Below are 20,570 nucleotides of genomic sequence, written 5' to 3'. Positions count from 1 at the left end.
AAATGTGATTAATTGCGATTAATTAATCGGGACACCATGTAATTAATTAAATTGAAATGTTTTATTGACTGACAGCTCTAAATATATTATATTATATAATTTACATTTATATAATATACGCCAGTAGGTGGCGACAAATGAGCATTTTTTTTATGTAATGAGTGAACTTCATTCAAAAGCACTGATTCCTTTACAAATATAATATAATATGATATAAATAATATAATATAATATAATATAATATAATATAATATAATATAATATAATATAATATAATATAATATAGCGGTTTCCAAATGGTGAGGCCTTTGATTCACTGATTCTATTACTAATTTGTTCAGTGACCGTCTCTGCAGATTAGCCTACATGTTTACGCCAATAGGTGGCGACAAATGACATCATTATGAGTGATTGAGTGAGTCACTGAATCACTGACTTCACTGATTCGCGGAAAATCACAGGTTCATTCAAGACCATCCTTCACAACTGAAGCAATGGAAATGACCAATAATGATGCATTCACTTACAAGATTTGTTTAAAAACACAGATTGGTTTATAAACAAGACGCCACAAGTTCCAAACCAGAGTTTACAAGCAGTGCAGAGAGTTTGACCTTTGGCTTTCTGTCGCTGTTTTTGCTGGAGAAGAATTGAACAAACTAAATTGGCCAGTTTTTGTCTTAAATGTATGCTGTTCTACATTATTTAGGCTTACTTGTTGGCTTGTTTGTTGAACTAAAAGCAACATACTAGCAGTGAACATACTGATTATATAATACAATTTAATACTTTTAATGGTTCTTATGCTAACACTATTACAACAACAACAATAATGATAATAATATACGTATATATATATATATATATATATATATATATATATATATATATATATATATATATATATATATATATATATATATATAAATAAGAAGACAAGAAAATAAGCTGAGTATAGAAATAATGATAGCAAAAACGCTGTTATAAAAAATGTTAATTCCAAAATTGTTCTTTTTGCTGGTGGTCTTGATGTTGAACAACACTTGAAGGCTCCACCTCCGCTGCCTCACGTCACACGACTGACTCCGCCACATTCATACTCCACCCGCAGCAGCTATGATGGTGGGTCCTTTTTCCTCAATTACTCTCTCCACCTCCATCATTTCCACCCTCAATCCCCCCAGGCATCGAGCAATAACGTGCTTGTGTCGTCTTTATATTGCGCTTGTGCATTCTGAGTTTTTTTGTTTGTTCTTTCCACAGCAAGAAGGGCTGGACGACGGCCCCGATTTCCTCTCCGAAGAGGACAGGGGAGTAAGTTTTTTCTTTTCTCATTTCTGCTCTCCTCTCTTTACCCTCCTGATGTGTGCTGTGCATGTTTGTATTCGTGTAAATGACGTGTGTGTTACTGCTCGTGCCACTCTGGCCCGGTGCTTGTAACCTATTTGAGTCGGTCTGTTCACTTCCTCCTGCTGCTGGGAACACAAACCCAATACACACACATACAAAACCCGTGTATGCACAATGATTCGCCTCGATGTCAATGCTAGAAACTAGGGCCATAACCCACAAACCACGTTATGCCATTAACCATAAACTACTATAGTTAGTTAAATTAAGCTTTTAAAGTTGAGAATATAATTTGTTACAGGTTTGTAGGTTTAAATATTTGGTTCTGTGCCAGGTCTGTGGTGACTGGCAGTGTTGAAAAGCCTTTGGTCAATTTACTTGAATAGTGTGACTTATTGTTAGCCGGATAAAATGTATCAAATTGAAACTATCCAATTGGAAAATGTTACTTTGTAATGTAACGTCAAGTGAAATAATGTTGCGCTGTAATGTAACCTCTGAGACAATTTATTTTTTTGGTATTTGTAACAGCATTGAGGAGTGAATATTTTGGAAATGTTCTTTAGAAATTGTTCTGTATTGTACCAAGTTATATATTCAGTACTAAACTATAGTATTGCAGTTTTGTGGGGAATAGGGCAGTGTTTAAAAGCTTTGGGTTACTTTTACTCTAATGTTATGTGAAATTGAAACTATACCTAATTGAAACAATGTTACTATGTAATGTAACATCAAGTGTTACAATGTAGCTCTCTAATACATCAACTGATACAATTTAGCATTCTAATGGAACACTGTTAGTTGTAGCGGCTTGGCGAATTGAAGATGTTTTATTTGATAGATATTCATTAGAAACTGTACTGTTGTGTACTAAATCCACAATGGCATAAATGCGTTTTTTACTCTAATTATGTTGCAGCGTTGCTTGTTCATGGCTCTTCCAGCGGTACCTCCATAATTACTCAAGTTATTGTTACTACAATAATAATGTGGTTGCATAGGTTTATGAATGAATGAACGTTACATTTATATAGCGCTTTTCTGACACTACGCTCAAAGAGCTTTACACAGTGAACAGGGGACTCCACCTGGATGATGCGACGGCAGCCATAGTGCGCCAGTATGCTCACAACACACCAGCTATTATGGAGAGGAGAGAGTAGAGCTATAGAGCCAATTAGTGGATGGGGATTATTAGGAAGCCATAATAGATAAGGACCAATGGGGGGAATTTGTCCAGGGCACCAGGGTTACACCCCTACTATTTTCGAGAAATGTCCTGGGAGTTTTAATGACCACAGAGAGTCAGGATGTCAGTTTAACAGTGCCTTTTTACAGTATAGTGTCCCCATCACTATACTGGGGCATTAGAACCAAAACAGACTGCTGGCTTCCCTAATACTTCTTTCAGCAGCAAAGTTTTCCCCCGGAGGTCTACCTTCAAGGTACTGACCAAGCTCAACCCTGCTTAGCTCCAGTAGGCAACCAGTCTTGAGCTACAGGGTGATATGCATCCAACATTGTCATAAAAAACTATTTGTAATCTATAATTGTTGTAAGCAATAGTATTTTGTTGCTAAATGATCATTTTTTGTTTTATGGTATGTTGTAACATTTTTGTTGCATGTTCCCCATGGGAGTTTTGATAAAATTGATTACATATGTTTTACCAGATGTAAAGTGATTACAATTTTGCAATAATTCACAATGTTTGTGTATTATTGTTTTAATAGCCAAGAGCAGTGAATGTGGATCTTCAAACCGACGCTACACTACAGGTGGACATTTCAGACGCTCTGAGCGAGAGAGACAAAGTCAAGTTCACCGTCCACACAAAGGTACACAAAATTCATTTAATGAGTTCACTTGTTCTTGAAGTCTTGGAGCGCATTAGGGTATATGGATCAGTTGGGCTGTCCACAACTTAGGGGGGCTTGGGCACTGTACTGAACTGGGCAATGCCTCCCTAGCCAGCCATGATAGGTGTTATGAAATATAAAGGTGGTGATGTTGGAAGAATCATCGCTGGTGCAAGGGAAGCAGCCGCTTGTATGTCTTTAGAGTATTATTGGCAGGCCTACATAAACAAGCTCCTCCCAAACTTATGTTCTGAACTTTATTTACACTACCAGAAATGTCTGTTTGTAATTTGATCCCCTACTCTATATTCTAGATCACTGGAACTTTCATATAAATAATGACTTGTTTTATTTCCCCAGAGCACTCTACCTAACTTCAAGCAGAATGAATTCTCAGTGGTTAGACAACATGAAGAGTTTATCTGGCTCCATGACTCATTTGTGGAAAATGAAGAATATGCAGGTTATATTGTAAGTAATGTTTAATTTCTTTTGTACTAGACCTTTAATAAAACATTGATATGTTGAGTTTATGGCTGGTCTGTTAATCTCAGTTGCTGGCTAGTTTGCAATTAGTCTTTTAATAGAATTTTTTTATTTGCTCTTCATTTAAGGTTTGTTGAAACTCTCTGGATTATACTCTCTTTGAAACACTACTTGATTGTTTGTATTTGTGACTAAACGTTGCAGTCACACTTGCCAAGTCTGAAATTATTGCTTAAGCGTCCTTTTACTGTAGCCCTGAATTGCATAGCAAGGCTTTTTGTTGCATGAATATTGTAATTATCTTGTAGATCCGGACAGGTGCGAGTAAAAGGGAAATGATCTGTGCAGTTTCCTCATTTTATTTTTATCACAACCTGTGGTTATATTGGCTAAAGACTGTGAAACCGTTTGCACACTAGAAAAAGTAAGCAAAGAGATTTGGGTGATGTATAGAGGTGTTCTTTTTCTCAAATTATGTTGTTTTCATAAACAAATCAGGTCATAAGAAAAACAGGCCCAGAGAATAAATCCCCTGTTCTGTATTTTCATTGGTTTATTCTTTGCATTACTGGAACTTTCTAATAGGTCTATCAAATAGGTATTTTGCTATTTGATTTAATATAGGTTCATCTGGGTTACACTTAATACTCTCCAAAGAAAGAGGCCTTGTGCTGGCTGGCGTTAACAATATCATCAAAGCTGGACTGAATTATTTATAGCACTTTGCTGCATTAGGCACAGCGAGCGATTGCGTTTTGCATTCAGTGAATGATAATACAAACTGGAGAGTTTTATTACCAACTCTCTCTAAAGGCAAACGGAAATGATTTATGGAATTAAGATGCCACTAAGACCTTTTATAGCTAAAGAAATACTTTCTCTGTAGATTCCACCCGCTCCTCCAAGACCAGATTTTGATGCATCAAGGGAGAAACTTCAGAAGTTGGGTGAAGGAGAAGGATCTATGACTAAAGAGGAGTTCACTAAGATGAAACAGGAACTGGAAGCGTGAGTTAATCAATTTCATGTAGTGGCCTGGTAGTTGGCATAAACATTGCTGCATTAATAGTTACATGACGTCATGGATAATCATATGAAAATGTGTTGCAGTGAATATCTGGCCATCTTCAAAAAGACTGTGGCAATGCATGAGGTCTTTCTTTGCCGTGTCGCTGCCCATCCCGTCCTACGCAAAGACATGAACTTTCATGTCTTCTTAGAGTACAACCAAGACGTAAGTGTGCCAATGTTGTCAGATCAGAACGATATTTGGGTGAATCCAACAAAACCTGTCAAGAACAGGTCTGGGTGATATTTTATCCCAAAATCAAAAGAACGAAACATTAAATTTTATTTTGCTTTTATTTTTATGACCATTAAGATATTCAATATTTTCATTACAACGTAACGTCTGTTTCTTTCAATTTTAATTACTGCAATGCGAAAAAAATTGTGATTGGCAATTCAAGTAATTTTGTAGTCGAGTGCTTTGATTACTTGTAATGTAGAATTTAAGTTCAACCTTTAAACATGTTTTCTTTATGACAACATTAGCACTAGGCATGAACAACATTCAAAAAAGACAAAAAAAAACATTTGCACTCACACATTGGAAAATATATTTCAAGTCTTCTGGAGTGATACGATCACTTTAAATAATGCAAGAATTTCCTTTTTGGGTGAATTATTTAATGTATCCACAAATGCATACAATGCATTGAGTTGTAACAGCAAGATTTAGGTGAGAGAAGCAGTCTCATTGTTGCCCTCGGCAGGCAAAGCACAAAGAAAATCTAAATCAAATTGCGATATTAGAGTAGTGAGAATTTTTTTAAAGCTGAACAAGTACTCAAATAATCAATTACTCATGCACATCCCTAGAAGAAATAACAATGTAAATGTATTTAAATTTGACAAATCATGTTAAATCCATGTCTTCAAAGGTGATATGATCAGTGGGGGGTGAGAAACAGATGAATACTTAATTCCTAATTTAAATATATACACACACACACACACAAACACAGTTGAAGTCAGACGTTTACATACACTTAAGTTGAAGTCATTAAAATTTAACCACTCAACAGATTTAATATTAGCAAACTATTGTTTCGGCAAGTCTACTTTGTGCATGACATGAGCAATTTTTCCAACACTTGTTTACAGACAGATTGTTTCACTTTTAATTAACTATATTACAATGGTCAGAAGTTTACATACACTAAGTTAACTGTGCCTTTAAGCAGCTTGAAAAATTCCAGAAAATGATGTCAAGCCTTTAGACAATTAGCTTCTGATAGGAGGTGTACTGAATTGGAGGTGTACCTGTGGATGTATTTTAAGGCCTACCTTCAAAATCAGTGCCTCTTTGCTTGACATTATGGGAAAATCTAAAGAAATCAGCCAAGACCTCAGGAAAAAAAACTGTTCCACAAAGAAAATGTACCACGTTCATCTGTACAAATTACAGTACACAAGTATAAACACCATGGGACTATGCAGCCATCATACCACTTAGGAAGGAGGCGCATTCTGTTTGAGATCAACGTAGTTTGGGGTGCGAAAAGTGCAAATCAATTCCAGAACAACAGCATAGGAAATTGTGAAGATGCTGGAGGAAACAGGTAGACATGTATCTATATCCACAGTAAAACGAGTCCTATATATACATAACCTGAAAGACTGCTGAGCAAGGAAGAAGCCACTGCTCCAAAACCGCTATTAAAAAGCCAGACTACAGTTTGCAATTGCACATGGGGAAAGATCTTACTTTTTGGAGAAATTTCCTCTGAACTTTTAACTTTTTGGCCATAATGACCATTGTTATATTTGGAGGAAAGAGGGTGAGGCTTGCAAGCTGAAGAACACCATCCCAACCGTTAAGCATGGGGGTGGCAGCATCATGTTATGATGAAAAATGATGTGGATATATTGAAGCAACATCTCAAGACATCAGCCATGAAGTTAAAGCTTGGTCGCAAATGGGACATCCAAATGGACAATCACCCCAAGAATACCTATGATTAAATGTCAGGAACTGTGAAAAACTGAATTTAAATGTATTCGGTTTTTGTGAAAAATTGAAATTAAAAAAAGAACATTGAAGTAAAACAACAACAATGGAAAAACTCAACCTTTAAGTGAAAACTGAAAATGTTCTGAGTAAATATAATTATTCCCTTGTCTTCATTTGTTTCTTGTAAATACAGCTGAGTGTACGAGGGAAAAACAAGAAAGAAAAGCTGGAGGATTTTTTCAAGAATGTGGTGAAGTCTGCAGATGGGGTTCTAGTGGCTGGAGTGAAGGTCAGTTGAGTCTGCAGCCTTTGACAATGTCATGTGACTGTTTTATGTAACTCTGCTTTAGCAGTTAGAGAGAGAGAGAGAAATTACTGACTTTGGCTTGAAGTTCTTTATGTTCATCTGGAGGTGAAATTATGGTTTATGACTCTTTTAATGGCAGTGCAGTGCACAATGAATGACTTAAACTTTCTATGTGACATTGTTAGAAATTCAAAAAGTTAGGTTGCCAGGAAAGACGGAAAGTTATAATTTTTTTCTTGACATTTTCATTGACTTTTCTTGCTATTTTTCTTAATATGTTTTGCTTTTGTTTTCAAAAACACAGGACGTTGATGATTTCTTTGAACATGAGAAAACATTCCTTTTAGAGTACCACAACCGTGTCAAAGATGCCTCCGCTAAATCTGATAGAATGATCAGATCTCACAAAAGTAAGTTTTTCTTACCCAGCTTCTTACGGGTATAATCTTGAGATCACACACATTTCTAGAAGCCAGCACCTCACATGGCCGTGTAAATGTGTGCCAGAGAGCTAAATGACACAACCAAACATATGCCAATAGCATTTTATATCAACCCTCAAAGTATTCTGTTTTCACATTGTACTGTGCTTTAATTTCATCTAACTTGACTAGCTTTATTAAACTTTAACAAACAATAACATCAGTGCAGAAGACAATAAATTGAATGCATATCATGTCTCATTCTTTGGGCCTGTTTTCATCTTAAATTGCCTGCAAATATGGACACTGGAAAGGTCTGTTTTCTCTGTTATGAAGGTAATCGGGATAACGGGAAATTGGGGGCGGTACTTTATGCTGCTTACTAGGAAAAATGTGTCACTTGTCAGGAAGCCAAAGATATGTCATGTGACTGAATGGGCCTTTTAACAGTCAATAATATAATCACAGTAATTCAGTACCTTGAAGTACCATGCAAATGCCATTTGTAAATGGATATGGTCAATCAGTTCCATGATATATATCAAAGTACCATAGTTTTACTAACTGATACATCACTTAACATGGTACCTCCATATTACTGTTTTGCAAAAGTAAGTTTAACTGGGTGGATTTGAGTTTTCAGAGGTGTTATCAACATCTATTAATATTAGTAATTAAGAGTCATTAAGAAATGTCTTTTGTTGTTCCTGTCATTTCCATGCATCAGATGTCTCTCCTTGTCTTTTGTGGAGCCAAACGTTTTGTCTTTTCCTTGCGTGTTATGAGTCTTATTGCCACAACAGTGAAACTTGATATGGGGAAGCAGAGTGCTGAAAAACAGCATTATGTGCTGTATCACTGAGTCAACAAATGTGTGAAGTGAAAGAGTAGACTCTAGAGTTTGGTTCTGAATCATGGGAACGTTTCCCCCCGGCCTTGGTAATTTGAGTGACATCCCTGAAACTGTGAGGGTCATGTATAGAGATCTAACGGGACATCCATTTCAGGTGCGTCAGATGACATCAACAGAATCGCCTCCACGCTGTACACTTTAGGAACCCAAGACTCTACAGATTTGTGCAAGTATGAAACTGGTTTTCCCACGTAGCTCCAAATGGTGCTAAATGGTTCTAGGTCGGTTATATTAGTCAAGTATGTTTTTTTACTTTATTTTGTTTCGTTCACTGCTAAACAGATTTTTCCTGAAAGTATCGGAGCTTTTTGAGAAAACACGGGTAAGTTTAGTTATATAGTACAATTTTTAACATCCTTCCATCACTCACTCAATCTATTAATCAATCTATCGTTCCATCCATTTGTCACTTTTTATCTATCTGTCTGTCTGCAGTATCTATCTATCATCTATTGTTCCATCCATCCATACTTCCTTTTGTCACTTTATATTTATCTATCTGTCCGTCACTTTTCTGTCTGTCTGTCATTCTATCATCCATCCATCCATCATCCATCACTTTTCTGTCAGTCTGTCATTCTATCATCCATCCATCCGTCACTTTTCTGTCTGTCTGTCACTCTATCATCCATCCATCCATCCGTCACTTTTCTGTCTGTCTGTCATTCTATCATCCATCCATCCATCCATCCGTCACTTTTCTGTCTGTCTGTCAATCTATCATCCATCTGTCACTTCTCTGTCTGTCTGTCATTCTATCATCCATCCATCCATCCGTCACTTTTCTGTCTGTCTGTCTGTCATTCTATCATCCATCCGTCACTTTTCTGTCTGTCATTCTATCATCCATCCGTCACTTTTCTGTCTGTCTGTCGTTCTATCATCCATCCGTCACTTTTCTGTCTGTCTGTCGTTCTATCATCCATCCGTCACTTTTCTGTCTGTCTGTCGTTCTATCATCCGTCCATCACTTTTCTGTCTGTCTGTCGTTCTATCATCCATCCATCCATCACTTTTCTGTCTGTCTGTCTTTCTATCATCCATCCATCCATCCGAATATTGCCTGACTCATCCATCCATCATTTTATGTATTTATATATTGCCTGACTCTCCAAAGGAAATCTATTTTGGTGGTAAATGTGGTCACTCGCATTTTCCTCTGTCCTTCACATGCTGTGTTTGTTTCCTGTGCAGAAAATTGAAGCACGTGTGGCTGCTGACGAAGACTTGAAACTTGCCGATTTGTTGAAGTATTATCTCAGAGAATCGCAAGCTGCAAAGGTATTCTGATATAGTCCTCTGCTCAGTATATTGCATTGACCGCTAGTTATTATAGGTAGTTCCTCTATTGTTGTGTGCCCTTAGCCACATTTTACTGGAAATGGTCATTCTCACTTGAGGATACACTGCACATCTATTCAAAGCTCTGTCTTGCCTAGGACAGTGATCTCTTAGGCCTTAACTCTTGGTTTTGCACTGATATTTTATAGTCCAGGATCAATCCACACACCCATCAATAATTATCGCTGTATTCAAGTCATTGTAATGCTTGTGGAAATTGTGGAAATGTGCTTGTTGATTACTTGGGTTTTCTGGTCTATATCTGTGAACGGCATTCTCTTTCTTACAGGATCTCCTGTACAGACGAGGAAGGGCATTAGTGGATTATGAGAACGCAAATAAAGCGCTGGACAAAGCTCGGGCTAAAAACAAAGATGTTCTCCAGGCAGAAACCACACAGCAAGTATGCTGTCAGAAGTTTGAGAAGATCTCTGACTCCGCAAAACAAGGTAATTCACTTGTTTTGTTGAAAGAATGATTTTACAAGTCTACAGAAAAAGCATTGCTTTTACTTTTGCTCAGAATTAGGACATAAGGACATGGGAAAGTTATGGACATAAATGAGATTGCAAATCGTGAAGCTTGTTTGTTTTAACACAGAACTGATAGATTTCAAGACGAGACGAGTAGCAGCTTTCAGAAAGAATTTGGTGGAACTGGCTGAGCTGGAACTCAAACATGCCAAGGTAAGTTTCCATTCCATACAGTCGAAGAGTATCTGTCAATGAAAATAATGTTACAACGTAAAATAAAAAACTTCAGTTTCTATATGCAAAACTTAATATATTATTTGTTTCTTTTGATTTTGGAGCAATATAGGACCAGGGTATTTTCTTGACCCGTTTCGTGAGAATCCCATATTCACAGTCCTTTTTCATCCTTTTCCTATCTCCAGGGGAATCTACAATTGCTGCAGAGCTGTCTTGGAGTTCTGAAAGGGGACACTTAGGTCATTGAACCAGGTTCTCCATATAGGTCTTTTCCTTGTTTTGGTCTCGTCTTCATTCAGAGGATGGAGGAGAGAACACACCTGGGGTCAGTTTGTCTAAAGAGATGTCTGTACTCACCACCACCTGAGACACCATACTCCCTCCACCACACCCTCCTTAAAGTGAGGCAGCCCACTGTGGATGATCATTCGATCCACACAGCACAAGATATACAAATTCATTTAATCACATTTTTTTTTTTAACTTTTAATCATGTTTTTTTTTTTTTTTTTCATGGGATTCACTACATCATTACACTTTAAGCTACATTGTTTCTGTCATTTTTGTCCAAATCGTTTCATTTCGTCTTTTGTTTTTCCCTGTTGTAATCTTTGATTGTAGTTTTGGTGATCTATGTGGATGCTGCTCCGATATGTTGTTCAAGTGGAGCTGATTGTTATTACAATTAAAGTTTATGGTCACTCAAAGCTTTGTACATGTGTTAGTTTTCACCGTATAGCTATCGATCATCGTAATCAAACAAATTATCTGCTAGAAGCCATTTTCATTCCTAACAAATAATGCTTACGCATGTTTGCCTTAAAATATAGATTAATATTATATTGTTAAAAATCATACATGGATGCATTTCTTTCTCTACTTTTTTTTTTTTTTTTTTTTAAAGTGCACTGTATATGAATGTTTTTATTTTTTTTCAACAATATGTGACCAAAGCTTCCATTTATTCAGATGGAGGAATGCTGACATTAACTCTGATAATAAAGATGATGTAATGACCATGAAAAAAAAAATATAAATAAATGATACCATTTACTTTGAGTTTTTTTTTATGAATGGAGAAAAGCTGATGTCTCAATCAATGTGTATGGTGCTAAAATGAAGATATTTACTGATTAGTCGGGAGTATTTCATGAATAGGTCTTTTACAATAAAGTCCAAAACATACATTTTTGATAGAATTTTCTGTATAATTATGCTATGTAATTAAATGTGAATATTATAGAATTAATTGTTGGAGGCTTTCGAGACTATTGAGTCGACTTTTATTTTGAAATGTAGCTGGCGTGACCCGGAAATGTTCCAAAGTTTGTTTTCCAGCGAGACGGTGTTTAGAAATCAACAAAAGTGTTTAATTTCATTGTGCTTTATTCAAATACGGAAAATGAACCGAAAAGACGATTATGATTCATATGAAACTGAAGAGCCGAGTGACGAGGAAGGAGCGGGTAAGCGACATTAAAGGTATTTTATATAAATACAAGAGCTGACCATGCCTCCTCTACACATGTAAACATACTGTAATCCTCATCAGGAAGCTTATTTTTATATATTTTGTTCTTATAGGCTGTCTTAAGTTAATGGTAGAAACGCGTCATCACCATCTGTGAAAAAGGTCTATTTGCACTAGAGTGCAAACATTCAAATAAATGGTAACCCTCTTGATAAAGTCCAACGGGCCACTTCAATGGCAGGACTTTTATTTTGTTCCAATCTCGATCCACCAATCAGCGCTGTTGAAAGTTCGACCGGAAGGGAGCGGCGGGACCAACACGAGCAGAGAGAAAACATGTCGTTTGGAGATGCCTGGAAACAACTTTCGTGGTTTTATTACCAATATTTGCTCGTAACGGCGCTTTATATGTTGGAACCATGGGAGAGAACTGTCTTCAGTATCCTTTTGTGGTCAAATGTTGAGTTTTCGTTTTAGAGACCATATTTGAGGTGATTTCTTATTTCCAAGCAAGGTATTAGGCTGATTTGTATCTGTGTTTAATAACTATTCAAATGGTTTATTACTTGTGATTAACGAAACTGTCACGATAAAGACGCAATTTGTATTTTTTTTTTTACTTCTGAAAAATAATAGATCAGCTTTTTGGTTACCTACAAACGCCTAACGCAAACAATGGCGGGTGTACTGTTTTGGTGTGTCTTAAATCTAATATATATGCTTATGCAACAGCGGTTAACTATCAGTTTCTCGTTTAAAGTCTATTTGTGTAAATAAATGCATGTAAATTGAGAGGGATCTAATGTGAAGTGGTAGTCCTTGAGCGGAATGAGTCATACTATGCATTTCATGTGGGTGTAACATTTAAATAATTTGACTTGATTTTCAGGTCTGTTCTTGTACGATGATCCTGGAAACATGCGGACTTAAATTTCATTTAAACTAACCAGTTCCACCTGTTTCACATCTTTTTTTAATGCGATAAAAACGGCTACTCATGATTTACTGTAGTCACATGTGTGTCACCTGACACACAGGGAGACTGTTATTAGCTGTATGAACGTTATTATATTATAACCATAATAATACATATATTTGGTTAATAACTTTAATAACATTTATTAAATGTTAATAATACACAAACTTGCAGTTTACACACACACTTAGGTTGAAGCAATTTTAACTCATTTTTTTTTAACCCCTCCACAGATTTTATATTAGCAAACTATAGATTTGGCAAGTCATTTAGGACATCTACTTTGTGCATGACATGAGTCATTTTTCCAACAATTGTTTACAGACAGATTGTTTCACTTTTAATTGACTATATCACAATTCCAGTGGGTCAGAAGTTTACATACACCAAATTAATTGTGCCTTTAAGCAGCTTTAAAAATTCCAGAAAATGATATCAAGCCTTTAGACAATTAGTCAATTAGCTTCTCATAGGAGGTGTACCCTGTGGATGTATTTTAAGGCCTACCTTCAAACTCGGTGCCTCTTTGTTTGACATCATGGGAAAAATCTAAAGAAATCAGCCAAAAAAACAAAATAAAAAATACAATTGTGGACCTCCACAAGTCTGGTTCATCCATGGAAGCAATTTCCAAATGCCTGAAGGTACCACGTTCATCTGTACGTAAGTATAAACACCATGGCATCACACAACCATCATACCAGGAAGGATCAGCATTCTGTGTCCTAAAGATAAATGTAGTTTGGTGTGAAAAATGCAAATCAATCCCAGAACAACAGCAAAGGACCCTGTGAAGATGCTGAAGAAAACATAGATACTTGTCTATCTATCTACAGTCCTATATGGACATAACCTGAAAGACTGCCCAGCAAGGAAGAAGCCACTGCTCCAAAACCACTATTAAAAAAGCCAGACTACAGTTTGCAAGTGCACATGGGGACAGTGATATTGGCCTCTGGTCTGATGAAACAAAAATGTAACTATTTGACCATAATGACCATGATTATGTTTGGAGGAAAAAGGGTGAGGCTTGCAAGCCGAAGAACACCATCCCAACCATGAAGCGTGGGGGTGGCAGCATCATGTTGTCATGAGGAAGGAAAATTATGTGGTTGTATTGAAGCAACATCTCAAGACATCAGCCATGAAGTTGAAGCTCAGTCGCAAATGGGTCTTCCAAATGGAAAATGACCCCAAGAATACCTCCAAAGTTGTGGCAAAATGGCTTAAGGACAACAAAGTCAAGGTATTGGAGTGGCCATCTCAAAGCCCTGACCTCAATCATAGAAAATTTGTGAGCAGAACCGAAAAAGCATGTGCGAGCAAGGAGGCCTAAAACCTGACTCAGTTACAGCAGTTCTGTCTGGAGGAATGTGCCAAAATTCCAGCAACGTATTGAGAGAAGCTTATGGAAGGCTACCCAAAAGTTAAACAATTTTAAGACAATGCTACCAAATACTAACAAAGTGTATGTAAACTTCTGATCCACTGGGAATGTAATGAAAGAAATATCAACCATGCTTTAACTTCCTACCATACTACCAATGAAAGTGCATTTTTTATATCAGTCATATCATTTATATCATTTGCACTAGAAACATTTTGATTCTTGATGTCGTTACTCACAGAATTAAACATTCTTGATAAAATGCTGCAAGTATTGACGTCATGAATCAACATTTTACTAGTGCAAACGTAATTACTGATATAAAAAATATACTTTCATCGGTAGTAATACCAATCCAGATTTGGGGAATTAGCATTTTTAAATGAACTAGTTTATCAATAATTGAATCCTGCATGCGTTGGTCCATAATTTATTTTTCTAGTAAGATCTTTGATATTAGGGCAAAAATCGTATTCTTGATAATTATTGTATTTTGTAAAAATATCAAAAAATCCTTAAAACAAGATCAGTTTGATTGATCTTGTTTTAGAGACAACACTGCAGAAGATATTTCATTTTTTAAGAGAATGTATTTTTAACATGTGTATTTTGTCTTACTGTATTGGCAGTTTTTATAGTCAAAACAAGTGAAAAAATCTTTCAGTGCTGCAGAAGTAATCCAAAGTATTTAGAATACGTTACTGACCTCGAGTAATCTAACAGAATACATTACAAATGACATTTTACAGCATGTATTCTGTCATTTGTAGTGGAATACATTTCAAAAGTAACCCTGCCAAGTAATTTGTCATTTGTATTGGATTAATTTGAGTAATTTGTCCCAACATTACCTCAACAAAACACACTAGTGTAGAAGCAACAACTGGAAATTGTCGTTGTTAACAGATATCCATGTCTACTATTAATAAGTGATTAACGTTAATCCCCATTTATAACATATTGAAATTAATTATTGAAATTGCATATATAAAAATCAGGGAGACTGGGGCAATCGTAACATTCATTTTATTTTATTTACATTTTCCTTTGTAACTCAAACTACTACAACTTTAACTGCCATCTTTAGGTATGAGAAACATGTTCCGATAGTAGCATTAAATATTTCCATTGAAGTCTGTATTAAGTTCAATATTATGACCATGCCTTTCTCAAAGTGTTACAGTTGTCCCAGTACAGGGGGAATTCTTGGAGGGAAAGAGGACAAAACAACATATAATTTAACAAAACTTGGGTTGAATACGATTAAAGAAAAGATTTAATAATATATATTTTTCTGGTTTACTGACACAGACTGATTCCAGTTATTGACCTGAGCAACTATTTATGACACAAAAGTAATTATTTACCACATGAATTATAGAGATAATAAAAATAGATTTCCGGTGGTGACAAACAGTATCAATAATTAATTATTCCACGATGGCAAACCAAGTATTTTTGGTCAGCCAAAAAAAATTATGTTTACAATTAAATATACACATTTTTCACAAAATATATTCATTGTTAAAAATAAAACGCTGCCATGAAAGAAAACGGAGTATATATATATATATATATATATATAAATCATACTATGTATAGTTAAAAACAGGGCAGTGTGTTTTTGTAGTTGCAGATGGATCTGCTTGTAGAGGGCAACACATCCACACATACAAGACAATGAGACATTGTGAATCTCACTCTACAACGTTGTTCACCCACAACAATATAGATGATAATTTGAAATAGTAGAAATAGTCATCTATTAAGTTCAATGACTTTAGTATCATTATTAAATATGGAAGGTAATAATAAACAATGTGTAGATGTGTCCAAACTTTTTATTGGTATTGTATTCAAGATTAATGTTTGTTTTATTATACCAGTGCTGGTCTCTCTAAGGAATGTCTAGGAATCATTAAACTTTGTATTCATGGAAAGGCCAAAGGGCTACTGTATATGAGATAGCAGGTAACATTTTTACATTCTATAGTGTGTCACTGTTACTTTATGAAAACGCTTTGTGTTAAATGTCCGAACAACTATTCATTAACATGTGATGTGAGCATGTTCTCCCTTTTAAATACAGTTTCCTTAATAAGAACGTCAGATTCTCTGCTTATCACAGTGGCAGCCATGGCAGTCTACACGGGTTATGTGTTCATGCCCCAGCACATAATGGCTATATTACACTACTTTGAATTGGTCCAGTGACGTCATCTACACCAATCATCGGATGATTTCGACCTCCCTCTGGTGGCCGGAAAAATGAACTGCTCTAGAACTCTGTTCCAGATGTCTGTGATCACTACAAACAAGGAACAATGTGTATGTTGTGGGTGAACAATGTTGTAGAGTGAGATTCACAATGTCTCATTGTCTTGTATGTGTGGCTGTGTTGCCCTCTACAAGCAGACCCATCTGCAACTGTGAAAGCACACTGCCCTGTTTTTTTTATTTTTTTATATTTCTTCAGTTTTCTTTCATATAAAGCATTTTATTTAAACAATGAATATATTTTGTGATAAATGTGTATAGTTAATTGTATACATATTTGTAAAGTTTTATAGAGATTTTTTTTTTTGGCTTACCTAAAATACTTAGTTTGCCATCGTGGAATAATTAATTATTGATACTGTTTGTCACCACCGGAAATCTATTTTTATTATCTCTATAATTCATGTGGTAAATAATTACTTTTGTGATGTCATTGTTCATAAATGGTTGCTCAGGTCAATAACTGGAATCAGTCTTTGTGTCAGTAAACCAGAAAAATATATATTATTAAATCTTTTCTTTAATCGTATTCAACCCAAGTTTTGTTAAATTATATGTTGTTTTGTCCTCTTTCCCTCCAAGAATTCCCCCTGTACTGGGACAACTGTAACACTTTGAGAAAGGCATGGTCATAATATTGAACTTAATACAGACTTCAATGGAAATATTTAATGCTACTATCGGAACATGTTTCTCATACCTAAAGATGGCAGTTAAAGTTGTAGTAGTTTGAGTTACAAAGGAAAATGTAAATAAAATAAAATGAATGTTACGATTGCCCCAGTCTCCCTGATTTTTATATATGCAATTCCAATAATTAATTTCAATATGTTATAAATGGGGATTAACATTAACAACTTATTAATAGTAGACATTGATATCTGTTAACAGCGACAATTTCCAGTTGTTGCTTCTACACTATTGTGTTTTGTTGAGGTAATATTGGACACATTAATCCAATACAAATGACAAATTAATTTCTAAACAACAATTCACAGATATAATATATAACAAATATAATATATCCTCATGCATTGTCACTTGCCCTTCAGAAATGCAAACAGATGTACATATATTAAATGTATTATAATTATTATTTTTGAAATATATTTAATCCAAGTAATGTACTTAAAATGACAAACATTACATTTTAAACTAATATAATCAGATTAGGTAATGAGATAACACTGAACACGCATACAGTGTTTACTAAAGGGCATTTTTTGAACCAAGTTCAAATATAAATATTGGTGGAACTAAAAGTGTAAATGAATCGTATTAATAATTTTGCTACCTGCAGGATATTCAGCAATAGGTCAAAGCATTACGGTCAGCCTATACGCAGCAGCCAATGATATCAAGTCTAGTTCTCAGATTCACATAATTGGCGTGCATTCAAAATGAAAATAGCATCTGGTTACACTTTAAACTACAGGATGAGGGTGTTCTCACGTACGCCTCGTGGGTCGCCTGGAGTTTGTACCTATTAGATGCAGAGCAAATAGAAAGTTTTGCCAGAGTTGCGATTCTAATAAGCTTCTTTGGGCAAGGCCAGTGCCTTCAGCTGTTTAGGAAGTGTTGGTACATACACCCATGTCACCGTTTATGGCATGTTTACATCTTATTAACTTACCTCTTATTGGGAAACACATTAGTCTGATTCCACCACCATCAGCAGCTTGACTCCATGCACTGTATTTGAAATCTAAATATTATAATATTAACAATCAAAAACATTCTTTGCTTCTATTTATGTAATGTATTCTTACCCATGGAAAACATGAGGGTGGAGGTTATTTTGTAATACATGTTTTCCAATATATTGATTAACATTATTTATAGAACAACATTATATCATAGTGCATTGTGCAACAGGTTACACCCTCTGATTTTTTCTCTCTGCAGAAACCAAAGCCAACAGACAAATGTCGTTTGGGTCAGCACAAACGTCACGTCTGTGATATCGCCTAAATTATTTCCCTGCTATTTTTAGCGAAATCATCGTGCACTTTATGGTGTGCTTAAGGCCAATTCAGAGGCACAGCAGAACAGATTTAACCCCTGTGCAGGTGAGAATATAACTGCAGGGAACAGTGTTGGGTGTAATCCCATTTCAAAGTAATTAGTTACTGTAATCAAATTTAATTTAGTCAAGGTAGTGCAACATCACATTATCAGATTACAGTTACTGACTTTTAATTAAGTTAATTACTTTTAAGTACAATACTTGGCTTACACATTTCTGAAATAGTTATGTAGAACTTAAAACATGAATTATGTTCATATGTACATCTGTTTGTGCTTCTGTGACAGCTGAAGGGTGTACGCCTCCCAACAAGTCACTGTAAGGAAGAAATCAGTGTATGACTTGCATGCCGCAACAAATGACAATGAGCTATGTTTGCATCCAAGTTGCGAATTTAATAAATAAATAAAATATTACCACAAAACATTGTGCTAATAAAGCTGCGTTTCCATCCCATATGTTCAAAAGAACAAAATCGTCACTTCTGTATAAACTGTAGCCACTGTGACTCTTTTAATAATATAATTTAGAGCACGCAGACAAAACAATGTAAAGAACTTTGTCTCATGTCTGGGAGCAACAGCACGTCACACAGCTCTGGGAGCACTATGTGTGTGCGTTCCTCACCTTATGACTTTACCGTGCAGATTGATAAGTTATTTTTCAATAGTGTCAAAAAACCTGCTCTTTGGCACAGTTAAAGTTTGTATTAAATGTATTTGTTCTGCAAACTCTTTGCAGGCTTTGGAATTTCAAGACAATGTTATTTCAGGATGACCTGAGCAACATTTCAGATGCTATATGATTGGTCTGCTGGTTGGTGCTGTTATGAACTAATTATTCAGTCACGTTTCTTTTTTGATGTGGGTCTTGTATTCCTAATAAATGCAGTAGTAGTTTATTCTGTAAATGTGTTTCCATCGTAGTTTATGTGCATGTCTTCTGATTGAATAAAAAAGATATCCACCTCAAGTGAGCGTATACGTTTTTATGCACATTTTGGAGATTTTATACCCATCTCAGTGTTTCCAGCAGATTGAATGCAATATTCCAAAATACACAAAGAATAAGTGGAGGAAAACCTAGCTAATGAAGGTGGAAATATAGACATTATTTTGAATTTGTTGAGCAAAAAAAACTATTTTCTGTGAAGTGTTTTAGAAAGTAAATTAAAGGGATAGTTCATCCAAAAATGAATATTCTCTCATCATTTACTCACCGTTATGCCATGCCAGATGTGTATGACTTTCTTTCTTCAGCAGAACACATCACAAATTAAGATATTATTTTCCAGCTCTGTAGGTCCATACAATGTAATTGAATGGGTACCAAACTTTTGAAGCTTCATAAACCACATTAAGGCAGCATAAAAGTAATCCATAAGACTCCAATGGTTAAATTCATATCTTCAGAAGTGATATGATAGGTGTGGGTTAGAAACAGATCAATATGCAAGACATTTTTACTGTAAATTCTCCTCCCTGCCCAGTAGGTGGCGATATGCATGAAGAATGAAAATCACCAAAAACAAAAGAAAAAAGTGTGAAAGTGAAAGTGGAGATTTATAGTACAAATGACATATATTGATTTGTTTCACACTGACGTTATGAACTTAACAACTGGAATATTATGGAGCACTTTTATGCTGCCTTTAAGTGCATTTTGAATGCTGAGATAATACTTCTAAAAATCTTTGTTTGTGTTCAGCAGAAGAATATCATACATGTCTGGCATGAAGGTGAGTAAATTATGAGAGAATTAGAAATTTGTAGCCGATTACTTTTGAGTAACTTACCCAACACTGGTAGGGAATGATACAAATAACTTACTTGGTCTCTACTTTCAGTGGAAGTACTGGCAAGGCTTAGAACAGGGGTGGGGAACCTTTTCTCCATTAAGGGCCATTTGAGTGTTTACGAAATTATTCACAGGCCATACAATTACTTGCAATTTCTGATTGTGGTTTGAAATTAATGTATGCATTCTGTTACATGCTCACACAAACACTAAATGGTCTGTCTATTATACA

The 20,570-nt window shown here is 35.6% G+C and overlaps 2 protein-coding genes across 2 annotated transcripts; both read left to right on the top strand.

The window, feature by feature from the left end:
• Positions 1-1,076: 1,076 nt before the first annotated feature.
• Positions 1,077-11,457, top strand: LOC127662914 (sorting nexin-6). Its single transcript, XM_052154307.1, has 14 exons — positions 1,077-1,122; positions 1,264-1,314; positions 3,084-3,188; positions 3,570-3,680; positions 4,582-4,703; positions 4,806-4,929; positions 6,905-7,000; positions 7,323-7,428; positions 8,448-8,523; positions 8,636-8,675; positions 9,548-9,634; positions 9,984-10,143; positions 10,295-10,380; positions 10,590-11,457. The coding sequence occupies exons 1-14, from the start codon at positions 1,117-1,119 to the stop codon at positions 10,641-10,643; spliced, it is 1,224 nt and encodes a 407-aa protein (XP_052010267.1). The 5' UTR covers positions 1,077-1,116; the 3' UTR covers positions 10,644-11,457.
• A 689-nt stretch (positions 11,458-12,146) lies between these two features.
• On the top strand, positions 12,147-17,287 carry LOC127662597 (serine palmitoyltransferase small subunit A). Its single transcript, XM_052153862.1, has 2 exons — positions 12,147-12,314; positions 16,349-17,287. The coding sequence occupies exons 1-2, from the start codon at positions 12,212-12,214 to the stop codon at positions 16,450-16,452; spliced, it is 207 nt and encodes a 68-aa protein (XP_052009822.1). The 5' UTR covers positions 12,147-12,211; the 3' UTR covers positions 16,453-17,287.
• Positions 17,288-20,570: the final 3,283 nt, after the last annotated feature.

This window comes from Xyrauchen texanus, chromosome 22 (genome assembly GCF_025860055.1).
Source record: "Xyrauchen texanus isolate HMW12.3.18 chromosome 22, RBS_HiC_50CHRs, whole genome shotgun sequence".
Classification (NCBI taxonomy): domain Eukaryota; kingdom Metazoa; phylum Chordata; class Actinopteri; order Cypriniformes; family Catostomidae; genus Xyrauchen; species Xyrauchen texanus.
Note: the sequence above shows the minus strand (reverse complement) of the source record. Positions and strands in the feature narration are given on the sequence as shown.